This window comes from Erithacus rubecula (assembly GCF_903797595.1).
Source record: "Erithacus rubecula genome assembly, chromosome: 2".
NCBI lineage: Eukaryota > Metazoa > Chordata > Aves > Passeriformes > Muscicapidae > Erithacus > Erithacus rubecula.
Window position 1 is genome coordinate 57,195,906 of NC_136685.1, and position 13,339 is coordinate 57,209,244.

At 33.0% G+C, this 13,339-nt stretch overlaps 1 protein-coding gene across 4 annotated transcripts in view; it reads left to right on the top strand.

The window, feature by feature from the left end:
• Nucleotides 1-13,339, top strand: part of SCAF8 (SR-related CTD associated factor 8) — a 145,764-nt gene that overhangs the window by 33,291 nt on the left and 99,134 nt on the right. For 3 of the 4 annotated variants that reach the window (XM_079331130.1, XM_079331131.1, XM_079331133.1), the window contains 9 exons: nt 2,872-2,951; nt 3,342-3,459; nt 6,213-6,344; nt 6,464-6,576; nt 7,065-7,258; nt 8,983-9,083; nt 10,674-10,787; nt 11,446-11,602; nt 12,748-12,878. In XM_079331130.1, coding sequence (XP_079187256.1) covers nt 2,872-2,951; nt 3,342-3,459; nt 6,213-6,344; nt 6,464-6,576; nt 7,065-7,258; nt 8,983-9,083; nt 10,674-10,787; nt 11,446-11,602; nt 12,748-12,878 — 1,140 coding nt within the window. The remainder of the gene's footprint in view (nt 1-2,871; nt 2,952-3,341; nt 3,460-6,212; nt 6,345-6,463; nt 6,577-7,064; nt 7,259-8,982; nt 9,084-10,673; nt 10,788-11,445; nt 11,603-12,747; nt 12,879-13,339) is intronic. The other variant, XM_079331132.1, reaches the window with a different exon arrangement.

Below are 13,339 nucleotides of genomic sequence, written 5' to 3' on the forward strand. Positions count from 1 at the left end.
TTTTTTTTCAAAAGACTAAAAAGTTGGATTTGTAATTTTCTTGCGTTATAAAGTATGTGCCAAGAAAACTTTACTCTTAGCCACAAAGTGAAGTAAGTGAATAAGCCTGTAGGTAAAGAAATTTTTGTTGCAAAAAAAAAACCCCAAACCAACCAACCACCAACAACGCCCCTCCAAAGAAAACCGAAACAAAACAACTCCAAACCAAGCTATGAACAAAACTAGAATGCAGGAATTTAAGAATACTAATATAATTGCATGCCAGGTAGCAACAACCATGCAGGCAATTGAAGTCATAGCAGTGTAATACCTATAATAAAGAAAAGGAAAAACTTCTGCTCAAAGAATTATAACTAACTAACTAACTAAAGAAAGAAAGAAAAAAATGTAATAAGTTAATAAGGACTGCTGTAATATTTACATGCAGAAAGTGTTTTATATTATTCATTGTTCTGCAGACTTGAATTCCAGCATTTCCATGGATTGATATATTCATAGGTGTAGTTGTCTTGAATTTTGGACAGCTTAAATTAAGCGAATTGAAGGAATTCACATTCTGATGAAATGTTTTTATACAGACATAAAATAAAGGGCATCTTATGATAAAAAAAAACTTTATTAGTATTGTGATCCAAAGGAAACTGTAAAGCATAGTTTTCATTCCATGACATAATGTTTGTGAATTGGATAACAAATAATAAATAGTGCAGGAAAATAATTTTGATGAATGCATCAGTACATATTTTTTTAAAAAACAATTTTCAGTCTTCCAGTCCTTTGTTTTCAGTCTCTTCAGTCTGTAGTTCTTGTGTTACTTAATTGTGCAAATTAATTTTAAAAAATTCTTTTGTCACATAAAATGTGCATATTTTCTGATCTTGTGATAGAACCAAAAACCTGTGTTTCATTAAAAAAAAATTGATCAACTTTTCCTATGCATTTATGTACTCCCTTTATTCTAATTTCTAAGGAGAATATCCTGATTATTACAAAAAAATAAGTTTCCTTTCTAATAAAAAGCTTTTTTCATGTCTGTAATCTTTTCTGTTGCTTTTTCTGAACGTATTTTCTTCTTAGTTAATCAAAGTAACATATGTAGCATAAAGGGAAGGTTCTGTACCTTTTATATGCATGTGTATGTAACATTAAACTTGGTATCCTGGTATTTGATTTGGTTTAATGTCTATTACTTCACCATAGAGAGTATTCTTCTACAAACTATGTAAATATCAAGATCTTCCACTTCAGATTTTTTTGTTTCAATATGTACGATGCTACTTAAACCAAATGTAATCAAAAATCATGCTGCACATTTACCTGTCTTGGCTGAAAGTTCTCTTGTTTCCTCTAGCCTTGGTTAATCAAAGTGTTCATTTTGTTTGTCATAAACTGGTGACTAGTTTCTGTTTCTTTTCTGAGCCATATAAATAGTACATATTCTATTACTTTCCTTCCTACTTTGTCATGATGGAAGATACATGATGATTAATAGTATTTTAAGTTTGAGGTTGTTTTTCTAAAATACACAATTTTTTTTTCAGAGCAGTAGCATTTTATAAGGGCCTCACTGGATAATATTCTAACAATACAAACAAAAAAGGCAGTCACCTGTTGTAAATGGATTAGATATATATGGTGAAACTTGTTCTAGATTTTAACATCCCAACTCACATAAGCTTGATAGTCTGTGCTTCTGCTGTGTTTCCTCAGAGTCATGTTCAGTCATGCTTTCATAAATATTATGTTGGGAAAAGTGGTTCTAAAAATTCTTGATTGATCAGTGATTGATCCATCTTCTATTGGCTTTTGCTTTGTTCTTCTTGGTGGACTCCAGTATTGAGAGTAAATTGAGCGTCCTGAGAAAGAAAATGGGTTCCTGAATCATTGTGGCTTGTTGCTGAAGATGTTTTTGCCTTAGTATTTTAAAATGACTGCCGTGTGTTCTCATCCTCTTGTTTTTTTTTCTTCTGACATTAAGGTTTGAGAGGAAGTTTTGGTGGTTGGTAGTATAGCATTAGCTCTGCTTTTCAGAGAAATTCCAAGGTGTGTAAAGATGCATGGACATGGCTTTAATAGCACAGCTCTGTCATTAAATAGTGAAAAAATAGGTGATCTCACTGACAAAATCACATCTTTTGTATTTCTTCATGCTTGTTCCTTAGTTTTTCTCATCAAGAAAATAAAGTGCTACTAAAATGCTTCTGAATTTTTTAAAATCAATAGACAAAATTTTTTACTTAAGCAGAACTCCAGTGTAGACATCTTCATGGATAACACAGGAAGTTTATCCAAGCTTTTCTTCTTATTGGATCCCTTTCTTTTATCCATTAGAAGGATTATTTCTCTTACATGATAACTGCTTGCTTCGATATTTTTTTTTGCAGACTATGAGAAGTTGTTTTCAAGGAGCAGTATATTTGAAGGAATTCAGGTTGTCTAAATGATGCATGTGTGTGAAAATACAGTAATTCATTGTGAAGTAATCAAGCTGTAGGTCTTCTGTTGATATGAGCAGAGCAGTTTGATGATTACCAAAGGATTGAATAGTTGGCCTCTTCGTAGTAATTTCTTCTAATTAAAGGTACCATTGCATAAAATTAATCTCCATTTAAGCTTGACTCTAGAGTAGCCCTTAGTTACTGTGGAAGGAACATCTGGTTGTACTGGTTACAGCAGAGCTCAGGAAAACTGGGACAAGATTTGATGCACTCAAGAGTTTGGTAGCAATAGCAGTATAACATTTAATTTTCTATTCAGGTTATTTGCAAGAATTTTTTTTGTTTTTTTAAGTTGAGAAATAAGAGCATCTTCCTATTGAGATAAAGATATATATAAGGAGTGTTCAGTAATGTTTATTTTGTTTTCTCCTAGAAGCTGATGGACAGGTTTGACTTTGGAGAAGAATCTGAACAAAATGAAGAGCCTAAAAAGGAAACTCCCTCTTCCCAATTGTAAGACCAAGCTATGTTTTTTACAAAAAATGCAAAAATTGTCTGATACTAGTTCGAAATTAGAATTAACTAAGGAAAATGCTTATTTCAGAGCATAAGTACACTAAAACAGTAATTTTAGTACATTCTAAATTAACGTACACATTTTAGTATAAATCTGTGTGGCAGAATATTTTTTGACTTTCAGATAAAGTTGGCATGTTCTTTGCTTTTTATAATTATATTTATATGGTTGATGGAATAGTGATGATATTAGAAGGTGGAACTAGCTCTGTTGCTCTCATTATTTTACATTTTAGTTAAAATTGAAACCCAGTTTGAAGACCTATTTACTGTCTGTTTAAACAAAAACTGTAGGCTTTTTTTTAAATTTAATTTATTTCATTTTAGGCCATTAGTACCGGAATCTGTGAACAACTCACTTTTTCACCAACTAGCTGAACAGCTGCAACAGCAAAATTTAGAGCATCTCAGACAACAGCTTCTGGAGCAGCAGCAGCCTCAAAAGGTAAGAACTCCATCTTGTGGCTGTTGTAGTAATTTATGTTCTCCACTGATTAAAAAAATCATATTCCAGGATAAAAAAATTGTGTCATTGCTGCCAGTTTTTATATAAAGTCTTTGTCGCTACCTGACCATGTAACAGAAGCTTCCAGAGTAAGTGGGATAAGTGGAAAAAAGTTCTTAAAGCAGAAAAAACCCACAACCAAATGTGTGGGGAGTACATTTTGCTTCTCTTAGGAAAAGAGTACTTGTTAGCTAAGTTATACATGACTGTGCTTTGGCTATTCAGTTCACCATATGGGAAGAAAAAAGCTTTCCCATACTTGCAGGAGGAATAAGGTGGACAATTAAGTGATTATGCTCCTGTCTCTGTAGGGAGGACAGAATAGATATTGTGGCTAACTTTGATTTCCCCAGGTTTTATGTCTTGACTAATAATTGATGAAATAATTCTGTTGAGGAATGTGAGCTAAAGAATAGAGTAATGTATTTCCTGAGAAATTATTCATTAAGAACTGGTGCTTGAGATAATCCGAGGTTCCTTCTTAACTATATGAATTCTGTCTTCTCTGCACTGAAGTAACTTGGCTTATTTCTACTGAGGTTAGTCTTCAGTACTTAAACTGTTCTTTTTTCCTCCTGATCCTGTTAAAAAAAACCACAAAAACCCAAAATAGAGGTATTTTGTCTGGATCGTGTAAAGTGGACTTCATATGGTGTATTTGGATCTGGTTTTACAGGAAAATAGAAATCTCAGATTGAAAGAAAGAATAAGGGATCACAAACTTAACACACATCTTTTGGAGATTTTAGTTCAAGCTGTATGAAGGTGAAGTCATAGAACTATTGAGTAGTCAGGGGTGGAAGAGACCTTAAGATCATCAAGTCCAGCTATCAAACAGCACTGCCACTGTAACCCCTGAACCACTAAAGCCCAGCCCAGATCCAGATACCTCTTAAACTTCACCAGGGATGGTGACCCCACCACCTCCCTGAACAATCTATTCTACTGCCTGAGCCAAGTGGCTCAGCTTTCAGTCAAGAATGCTATTTAAGCTTTGAATTTAGGACTTTAATATTTTTACTGGATATAATTTCTTTGCTGCTGTATTTTACTGTTTTATTTTCATGTCTCATTAAAATGTAGTAAATGAAAAAGAATAGCAACGTAGCTACAGATGAAATAGTTTTGGATCTTAGTGGATATCTAGCCATTTCTGTCTTTGCACACTAAAAATGTTGTAAAGGAATAAAGCATTGAAGAATGATCTGTTTGAGGAGCTTTTGATGTGTCATATCAAGAAGTAACTCTCTAATTAAAAAGTAAAAATATCTAATTGCCTGCCTTATAGTACAATTTTCAAAATAAAGGTTTACAATATGGGTAGAATGTTTACTTGACTCTCCCCTTACTCTTTAATTTTCTGTTCAAGACCTGATTAATTTTCCCTTCATATCCAGTCTGCTTGTCTAGTCAGTATGGAGAGGAAGTTTTCTTTTCACCTTGATAATAGCTAAAAGATACAAACTGCTGCTGGAGCTACTTTGTAGTGACTGCAGTGCCTTATTGGTAATATTTTCTTTAATTCCATGTGTAAGTTTCATTGAGAAAGATCAAGGGAAAGAGAAGGAAAGATAAAGCACAAAACAAAATTATTAAGCATCGATGAGCAGAGGGAAAGGAGGAGAGGGCAAGATAAAAACAGAAGGACCAACAAGAATTGTAGGCATTGATATCAAGAAACAGATGGTTGAGGAATAATTAAATATAAGGAAAATGAGACAAAACATTCTGTCAGAAGGCAAATAAATTAACTGAATGACAGTAGAATTTTTTTTATAAACTTGTTATAAGATGTTTAAAAAATATAAAGATAAAATTGTTACTCGTAGTCATTCTGCTAACTTCCTGTCATTCTCTGGGCAGATAGGACATGTAGGATTTAATTAAAAGTTAAAATATACTGAGGGTTATTGAAATGTTTACCTGCAGTAATGGATTATAGATTTTAAATTACTTTTCAAAATTGTTCTCATATAATTTCCAAGTATCTTAATTTCACTTATTCTAGTTCTTGAATTTATCTTGTATCTTAGAGATATTTTCCCTAATCTGTACTTTCAGGCAATGCACAGGCTGTTACAGCTTTTTCCCTACCAAATCAACACCTTGAGTATTCTACATTCATTAATTTTGGTGTTTTTTCAGAACTGCTTGTTTTGTTAGACCTCTAGAAATTGTCATGTTTACATAAATTACATCCTCGCTTATCTTTCAGTAATTGCTTGTCTGAGACCATGCACTGTAAAAAAGTTCAGACTAGTGTAAATTTTTTCGTGTTTTTAGCCTAGTCTAGATTTTAGTTCAATGGGTATTGAAAGTATTTTTTATTATGTTAATATAAAAATAACACTTATTAATGCATATGCGTGGGGAACAAGTGGGTGTGTTTCAGGTTCACTGTACATGTGGCTACGTTTGTCCTGTGAATTTCTGTTTTGAAGCAGCTGAATTAAGCAGTGAATTGTATACTTTGTGTATGCTGTAGTTTTTTTATTTAGCAAATAGATACTAATCTTTTGTAATCAGGAATATTAATTATTTCAAAGTTTTGTGTTTAAGGATGATACCATACAAGAAATGGAATGTATTGATACCCAGTTTTCATATTAATGAGAAGTGGTAATATTGTTTTCCTATAGTATTACACTTGTAATTGCAAGGGGCTTTATGGTATATTATTAACTGTTACTTAGGCAAGTCCTGAGGAGAATCAAGAAGGAAATTTTGGTTCAGAGCACTCTGCATCACCATCACAAGGGAGTAGTCAACAACAGTTTTTAGAAGTGGAAGCAAATGTAGATGATTCAATGGATATTCAACAACAGGTAAAATTATTTAGAATTTTATTACAGAAATGGAAAGGAAAACACATACTAACATGATTCCAAGTAATATATTGTATATTTATTAAGTGTCATTGAACATCTTTTATGTCTGACCTCAGGATATGGATTTAGATGAAGGTCAGGATATTGCTGAAGAAGAGATTTTTGAACAAGAGGAAAAGAAATCAGCTGTTCGTTCAAGATCAAGAACTCGTTCAAGATCTCGTTCAAGGTTTTGTAATTACCTTGTATTAAGTAGATTTAAGTTTTTCTGAAAAAAAGTTGCAATTTGTGATTGTCAGTCTTAGATCTGTATTTTCCAAAATTGTCATAAGCAGTTTTTGGCAATGAAAAGACATGTTCATTAAATGTTTGTGTGGTAGATGCAGACTTTTGATATGACAGTTCATTTGCCATATCTGTGGTTTAACTGAAATTTTTTAAGACCTGAACAGGTTACAGAAATAGCTAACACAAGCCAGCTGGACAGGCTTTCAGTGCCAGAGAATTGGGTACTCTAGATACAAATAATTTTCAATGTGTTTTGTTTTAAGGTGTCTATTCTATTCCTCACCCAAATGGCATTAAGTTTATTTCCTGAAGCAGTTTTAGTGAATATAATGGAAATATTTTGTGTAGTGCCTAAAGTTCGTAGTTAAAAGACAACTAAGTCAGAGTATCTCTTTTTAACTCAGCATACTAAAATGAAGTATTTTGTAGGTCACCAAGAAAACGAAGGTCTAGATCACGGTCTGGTTCTCGTAAGCGGAAACACAGAAAACGTTCACGCTCGAGATCAAGAGAAAGGAAGAGAAAGTCATCTCGGTCATACTCCAGTGAAAGAAGGGCAAGGGAAAGGGAAAAAGAACGTCAGAAAAAGGGATTGCCTCCTATACGGTCAAAAACACTAAGCGGTAAGTGGCACCTGCTTAGTGGGTTAATAGTGTAGGATTAAATGCAAAAATGGCTTTGTTTTCATTGACAGAACAAGATTTATCTTAACTACTTATATAAATATGAGTTTAATTTCTGATGTTCCTTGCAACTTAGATACATGATGTCTTACACAAGAACAAGTATCATACTGCTCTATTTATGTTTTTACTCACACTTGCATCACTGATTTTGCTTCTAAACAGAGAGCAGCAAGGGCTGTCTCTAAGTTACAGTCTTCTTTCTCTTAAATGCTGTCTTTAATTGACATCTGAACGTCTCCAGCAGTTGGTCTGAAAATTGTTAAAATGTTAAAGTGTGTGGTGCACACTTTGAGCACTTTAATGGATGTCTTAGAAGCCCAGATTTTAAAATGTCTACATTGTTTTTTAAATATATTTTCTGAGGAATGTAGTGCCAAAGCATGTGGAATTTACTGGTGTAAGACAGACCATAATGGTGGTATCTTAAGAAAGTATTCAGAAATCATGTGGATTTCAGTCTCTGCAGAGTGTTGCTGTGCACTGCTTTCATTGCTGTGGAGAATATACATACTAAAAAAGAGGAAGGCAGTAGCTGTCCTCCACACAGTTGCTAAAATCAAAGGGAATGTATTTTGAGAATTTAATTTTGTTTAGATAGGTTATAAGCTATTTCTGATGCAGTTTTGCATTTGTCTTGAGTCTTAGAACTAGATTGTTTATATGACAAGATAAGCAGCTCACAACTCATTTTTGAAAAGGACTGTTCTGTTCTCTTCACATTAATATTTTATATCATTCCAAGGTGACTTTAAACTCGGGACTGCACTACAGTTTAGATGTGCTTTTTTTCCCCTTCCTTCTCTGTTTTTTCACATGAAAAGAGACAAATTGTTTTTATGGTGTAGATTTCTCCCAGCAGTCCACAAGGCAGGGAGCTATAATCAGAATGGTTGGGAGCTGAGAGACAGAGATCTTAAGTAACATAATGAACAGCAGCAGCATTTGAGGTCCTGTGAAGTTTAAAGGAGGTATTAAGGAGGTTAAGTGAAGTATGGAAACTCTGGGGGGAGGTAAGTGTTCTACCTGTGTACACCTGATAAGTGTTCTACTTCATGAAATTTGGTCAGTGACAGCCACTATTGCTACTTGCTGAAAACTGAAGAATTGTTTCATAGAGCTTAACATCATGATATACAAAAGAGATATCTACAAGCATGTAAGGAACAATTTTTATCCAATTGCTGGTCGTTCTCAGCACTGCAGAGTACTGATGTCAATTGAACATTTCAGCTGACAGAATGCACAGCTCTGGTTTCCAGTTTGGTGCACCAGGATTGATACAGAAAGGAGATGTGATGTATCAAGATAATGATGAAGAAAGAATGCTTTTTTTTTTTTTTTTTTTTTTTTTTCCAGAAGTAATTTATAATTCAGTTTACCTTAGCTGATAATCTACAATATTTTGCAGTTTTATTTCTATGAAAGCAACTATTTTGTTTAAAAGAAAATGAAACAAGAAGAATGAACATTTGCAATGAATATGTTTGGTGTTGTTTACCCCTTTATCATTTCTGTTAATGTACTTTATATAGTAAGTAATAGATTTACTATTCTTGGGTTTTTATCAGTGATTCCTGGGTAGTTTTAAAACTTTTACATTCATTCTGTAGAACATTTAATAAGCTAACATTCAGTATTTTGATTGATGTTTTTCTTGACAGTTTGCAGTACTACTCTTTGGGTAGGTCAAGTAGACAAGAAGGCTACACAGCAAGATTTAACAAACTTATTTGAAGAATTTGGACAAATAGAGTCAATTAATGTAAGTAAGCATGTTGCTATGCTTTTTCAGGATTTTTAGTGTAGAAATTTAACCATGCCTGTGCCTCTAAAGTCGTTATAGCTGCTTAAACTTGTATTTAGGAAATTTTTCTATCATAGTTAAAATTTGTGGCCATGGTATTTGCCACCTAGTTTTGATCTACTCTGTTTTGTAGCACTGAAGACAGTACACTTCAAGGTTAAAAGGCTCTTCTTAAGCTCTAGCACTTTATGCAGTTTTAAAACCATAACCAAAAGGTTATGGTTTTTCTCGTTTAGCAATATGTCATGGAGCAGGTGTCGTTTTTGCTTGGCCTAAGAACACCTGTGGATGTGTAGCCACATTGTTCTTGGTTACTTTCCAAATAGAAGATTCCTTCAGTTGAATCCTTCTTGATAAAACATGTAGAACAAAAGAAATTGTACTGTAAACAAAGGTTTATTCTAAAATGTGACAGTTTAAAAGGTGCTTATAACTGGAAGATACAATTCTCATCATTTACAGTAATTTGGAGTCAGGTGTTGCCTATAATTCCCCTACGAAAGAAAGTATTTTCCTCCTAAAACAGCACATCTACATAAGAGAAATCTGGGTTTTCCTCTTGCTTCAGCTGTTTTAAAATGCTTCTTGTGCAATTTCCTTCATTTTAGATAGTACTTTTACTGTTTTCCTGTCATGTTAATATATTTGAATATGTAATTAATAAGGAATATTTTTTGTGACTTCACAGAATCTTCTAAAAAGTTTAAAAGTGAAAAAACAAACCAGCCCAGTAGCCAGACATTTAAACCTCATTTTGATTTGCAGGGACTATCTATTAAGGAAAGTAATGTACCAACCATGCATGTCCCAATATATTTCAAAGGCAAACCACATTGTAGATAGTTTATCCGATGTATTCCACAAAGTTTAAGTACCTAGAATAGCAATGTATATCTTAATGCAATTGTTATAAATTATGTTTCCAGTCTGTCATCTTATGTGTTGGTTATGTTACTGTGTGCATTTAAACAGTGTAAAAGCACACCAAATTTTTGACTAAAATCGATTTAAGCAATTGTCATGCATAATATGTAAGCTTGCAAAGACTGCATGCTATGTTATACTATAAATAAAGCATGCTATGCATACATAAATAAAATAAGACATTAGAAAAAAAAATTCACATTCAGGAATGAGGAGTCTGCCTTTCAAAAATGCAGTATACTTTTAATCACTATTTTACTCCTCTGTGAGAGATTATTTATTGCTCAGCTCACAGAGAATTTGGATTATAAGAAGAGGTAGCAACCTCTGCTTTTCTGAAGTTGTCATAATGTAGCTTCCAGTTTTCGTTCACATCTTTCATGTCATTTATAATACTCAATCTTCAGCTTGCTGCTACTTTTTGAAAACTTTGTAACTGAAGTAGCCTGCCAGGATCACTCCTGAATTTTCTTGATGCACAAACTTGTTAATATGGCCAGTTAAGGTAACAACTGTTTACAGTGCAAGCCTTTCCTTCCATGGTATTAGTATTCAATTAGTTTTGTTACATAATCTGAAGTACTGATTTTCCTACTTTTTAATACCACCGCTGTTTTTCCATAGATGATTCCCCCAAGAGGATGTGCTTATGTCTGTATGGTGCATAGACAAGATGCATATCGTGCTCTTCAGAAACTTAGTTCTGGGTCATATAAAATTGGATCTAAAATTATTAAGGTAAGGTGATTTTAATCTTAAGGATGCTGTTCATTTCAAACACAGTACAATTCTACTATGATTATTCTTTCACATGTACAATGTGGAGAAGAAGAACGAAGCAGTGAGGTGTCAACTGCTTTCCCTCTGTGTAAAATGCAGCTTATAACAGGATATGTGAAAGATAGAAAAATGACATTATGACTTAGTATTAGATAACACTTGGACAATAGTTTATGTACATACAGCCTTACTCCTGTACCTGTCCATTTGGGTCACTTACTATTCAATTTTATAGTGGTCTTAGAGTTAAAAGTATTTTATTAAACATGATGGGAGTTTCTTCTACCTGCTTGATACTTTAGGGTAAGTCCTTGAAATACTGTATTTCAATTTCCCCAGATATATATATATAAATATATATATATATATATATATGTTAGGATTAATTTAGACCAAATTTAAGCTCTCTTGGTGTAATTAATCATACCAGTACCTGTTGTGGAGGCCAAGGAAATATCTTGCAGATTCATTTAAAATCCAAATATTGTTAAAACATGTAATTAATAGACACTGAGGATTGACATGCAGTGACAGAAACTTGCAGGAAGTAATCTGAAATACTCTGTTCCCAGGTTATATGATTTAATCAGATTGTCTGATTGGGTTTTATTTTCAGATTGCTTGGGCTTTGAATAAAGGTGTGAAAACAGAATACAAGCAATTCTGGGATGTGGATCTGGGAGTTTCCTATATTCCATGGGAGAAAGTAAAATTGGATGATTTGGAGGGCTTTGCTGAAGGTGGCATGATTGACCAGGAAACAGTTAATACAGGTACAGGCATTAACAATTCTGATAGTTAGATAATATATTTATTTGGGGAATTGCAAATTCTCAAAAAAATTATTATTCAGGAAATGCATACACTTTTTTCATTTATGTAGATTTTCCTAGCTCTTTGTTTACAATATAAATGGCACTGTAATAATGAAATCTAGATTGTAATTTTAAATAACTTGTTGATTGTCATGACAATGAAGAACTGGTCACAGAGGGTAATTAGTTTAGGCCAGTTAATAAAGGCTAGCTTATTTTAAGAGTTATGAACTTTTTGTGCACTGGTACATGAAATATTAATTTGTGTAAAAATTGTTTATCTGCTTGTGATTAGTAAAGTCTTATATTCAGGTATAAGACTTAAGTTGAAATTAGAACTTGTCCAGATAGGCACATCTTAGCAGAACCTTACGGTATTTTTTTCATGAAGTCAGAGAGACAGGAAAACAAGTAGTTTTAGACCTTATTCTGAAACCCAGTTGAAAAGTTTGCTAGGTTTATGAAAGATTTACTTGTACTGTATTTTCTTGAAACAGATCTATACCGAATTAAGTAGTAGATGAAGACTTGTGCAGTAGTGGCAGTGATTCTTCAGGTCAAAATACAATCTTGCTTTGAGTGAAAATTGAGTATAAATGACAAAAATTAAAACATGTAGCATTATTGAAATACATTCACTATGGTACACTTACAGTAAAATTTTTGAAGAAAAGGCAGATGGAAGAAATGGAGGTTGTGATGAGGTTTGCTTAACGTCAGGATTCTTTCTCATTATACAGTTGCCAAGGGATGATGTACATATATTGGCTACAGGAGTTTTTAGAAAACAGGAGCATACTCTATATTCCAAATTTCTAACACAATAGTTGGAGAGAAAATGTGGGAAGTTTTGAAAAATCAGTTTGTACACAGGCAAAATTAAACAGCAATGCGGGTAGATAAAAATATATTATGTTCTTTAAAATACACAATAATAAGTAGTTGCACTTGTTCTTTTCATAACAAGTTTGAGGGCTATTTGTAATTAATCTATGTAGATACTAGATTTAAATTTATTGTTTAAGAAGGAAGAGGGTTTTTAATATCTAAACAAAAATAACACATTAATTATCTTTTTATAATAAAATGCATCATTTTTAAAGAGTGGGAAACAGCCAGAAGCTCAGAAGCTGCTAAAGAAAATACTCAAACAACGCAGAGTGCTACGGTTGATAAGAGTACCGTTATTACAACACAGACAGAAGCTTACACACAACCAGTCACTATGCTGCAGGTTGGTATTGTCTGAGTTTACAAAAGCCTCACAGAAGTGGTGGGCAGACTTTTTATTCAATACAGGTAAACTTTAATGCTGAGTTTAAGTTATATCATATTTTTGATTTAAGTCCTGCGTCCTTTAGTGTTCATCTCTGAAATGTTTTAGAACAGAATAGCTGCCATGGTTGAGTATAATCTTTGGTTTCATGCAGTTGCCTAATACAAAAGTTTTTGTACTTAAATTATTAGTGTTTTATCTTTCCAAATGTGTATAGACATTTCCAGTTGATGAACTGACATAAAATTATATTAATTTAATATATTTGCATTTACTTGAGTTTAATTTTGAGCTTTTTCCTCTTCACAAAAACTGTCTTCAGTCTTCTTATCTCAACTGTCTCCTAGTGTACATTGTGATCAGTATATATTTAAATATACATATATGTATTGCATTTATACAGCTTCTAATTACATCAT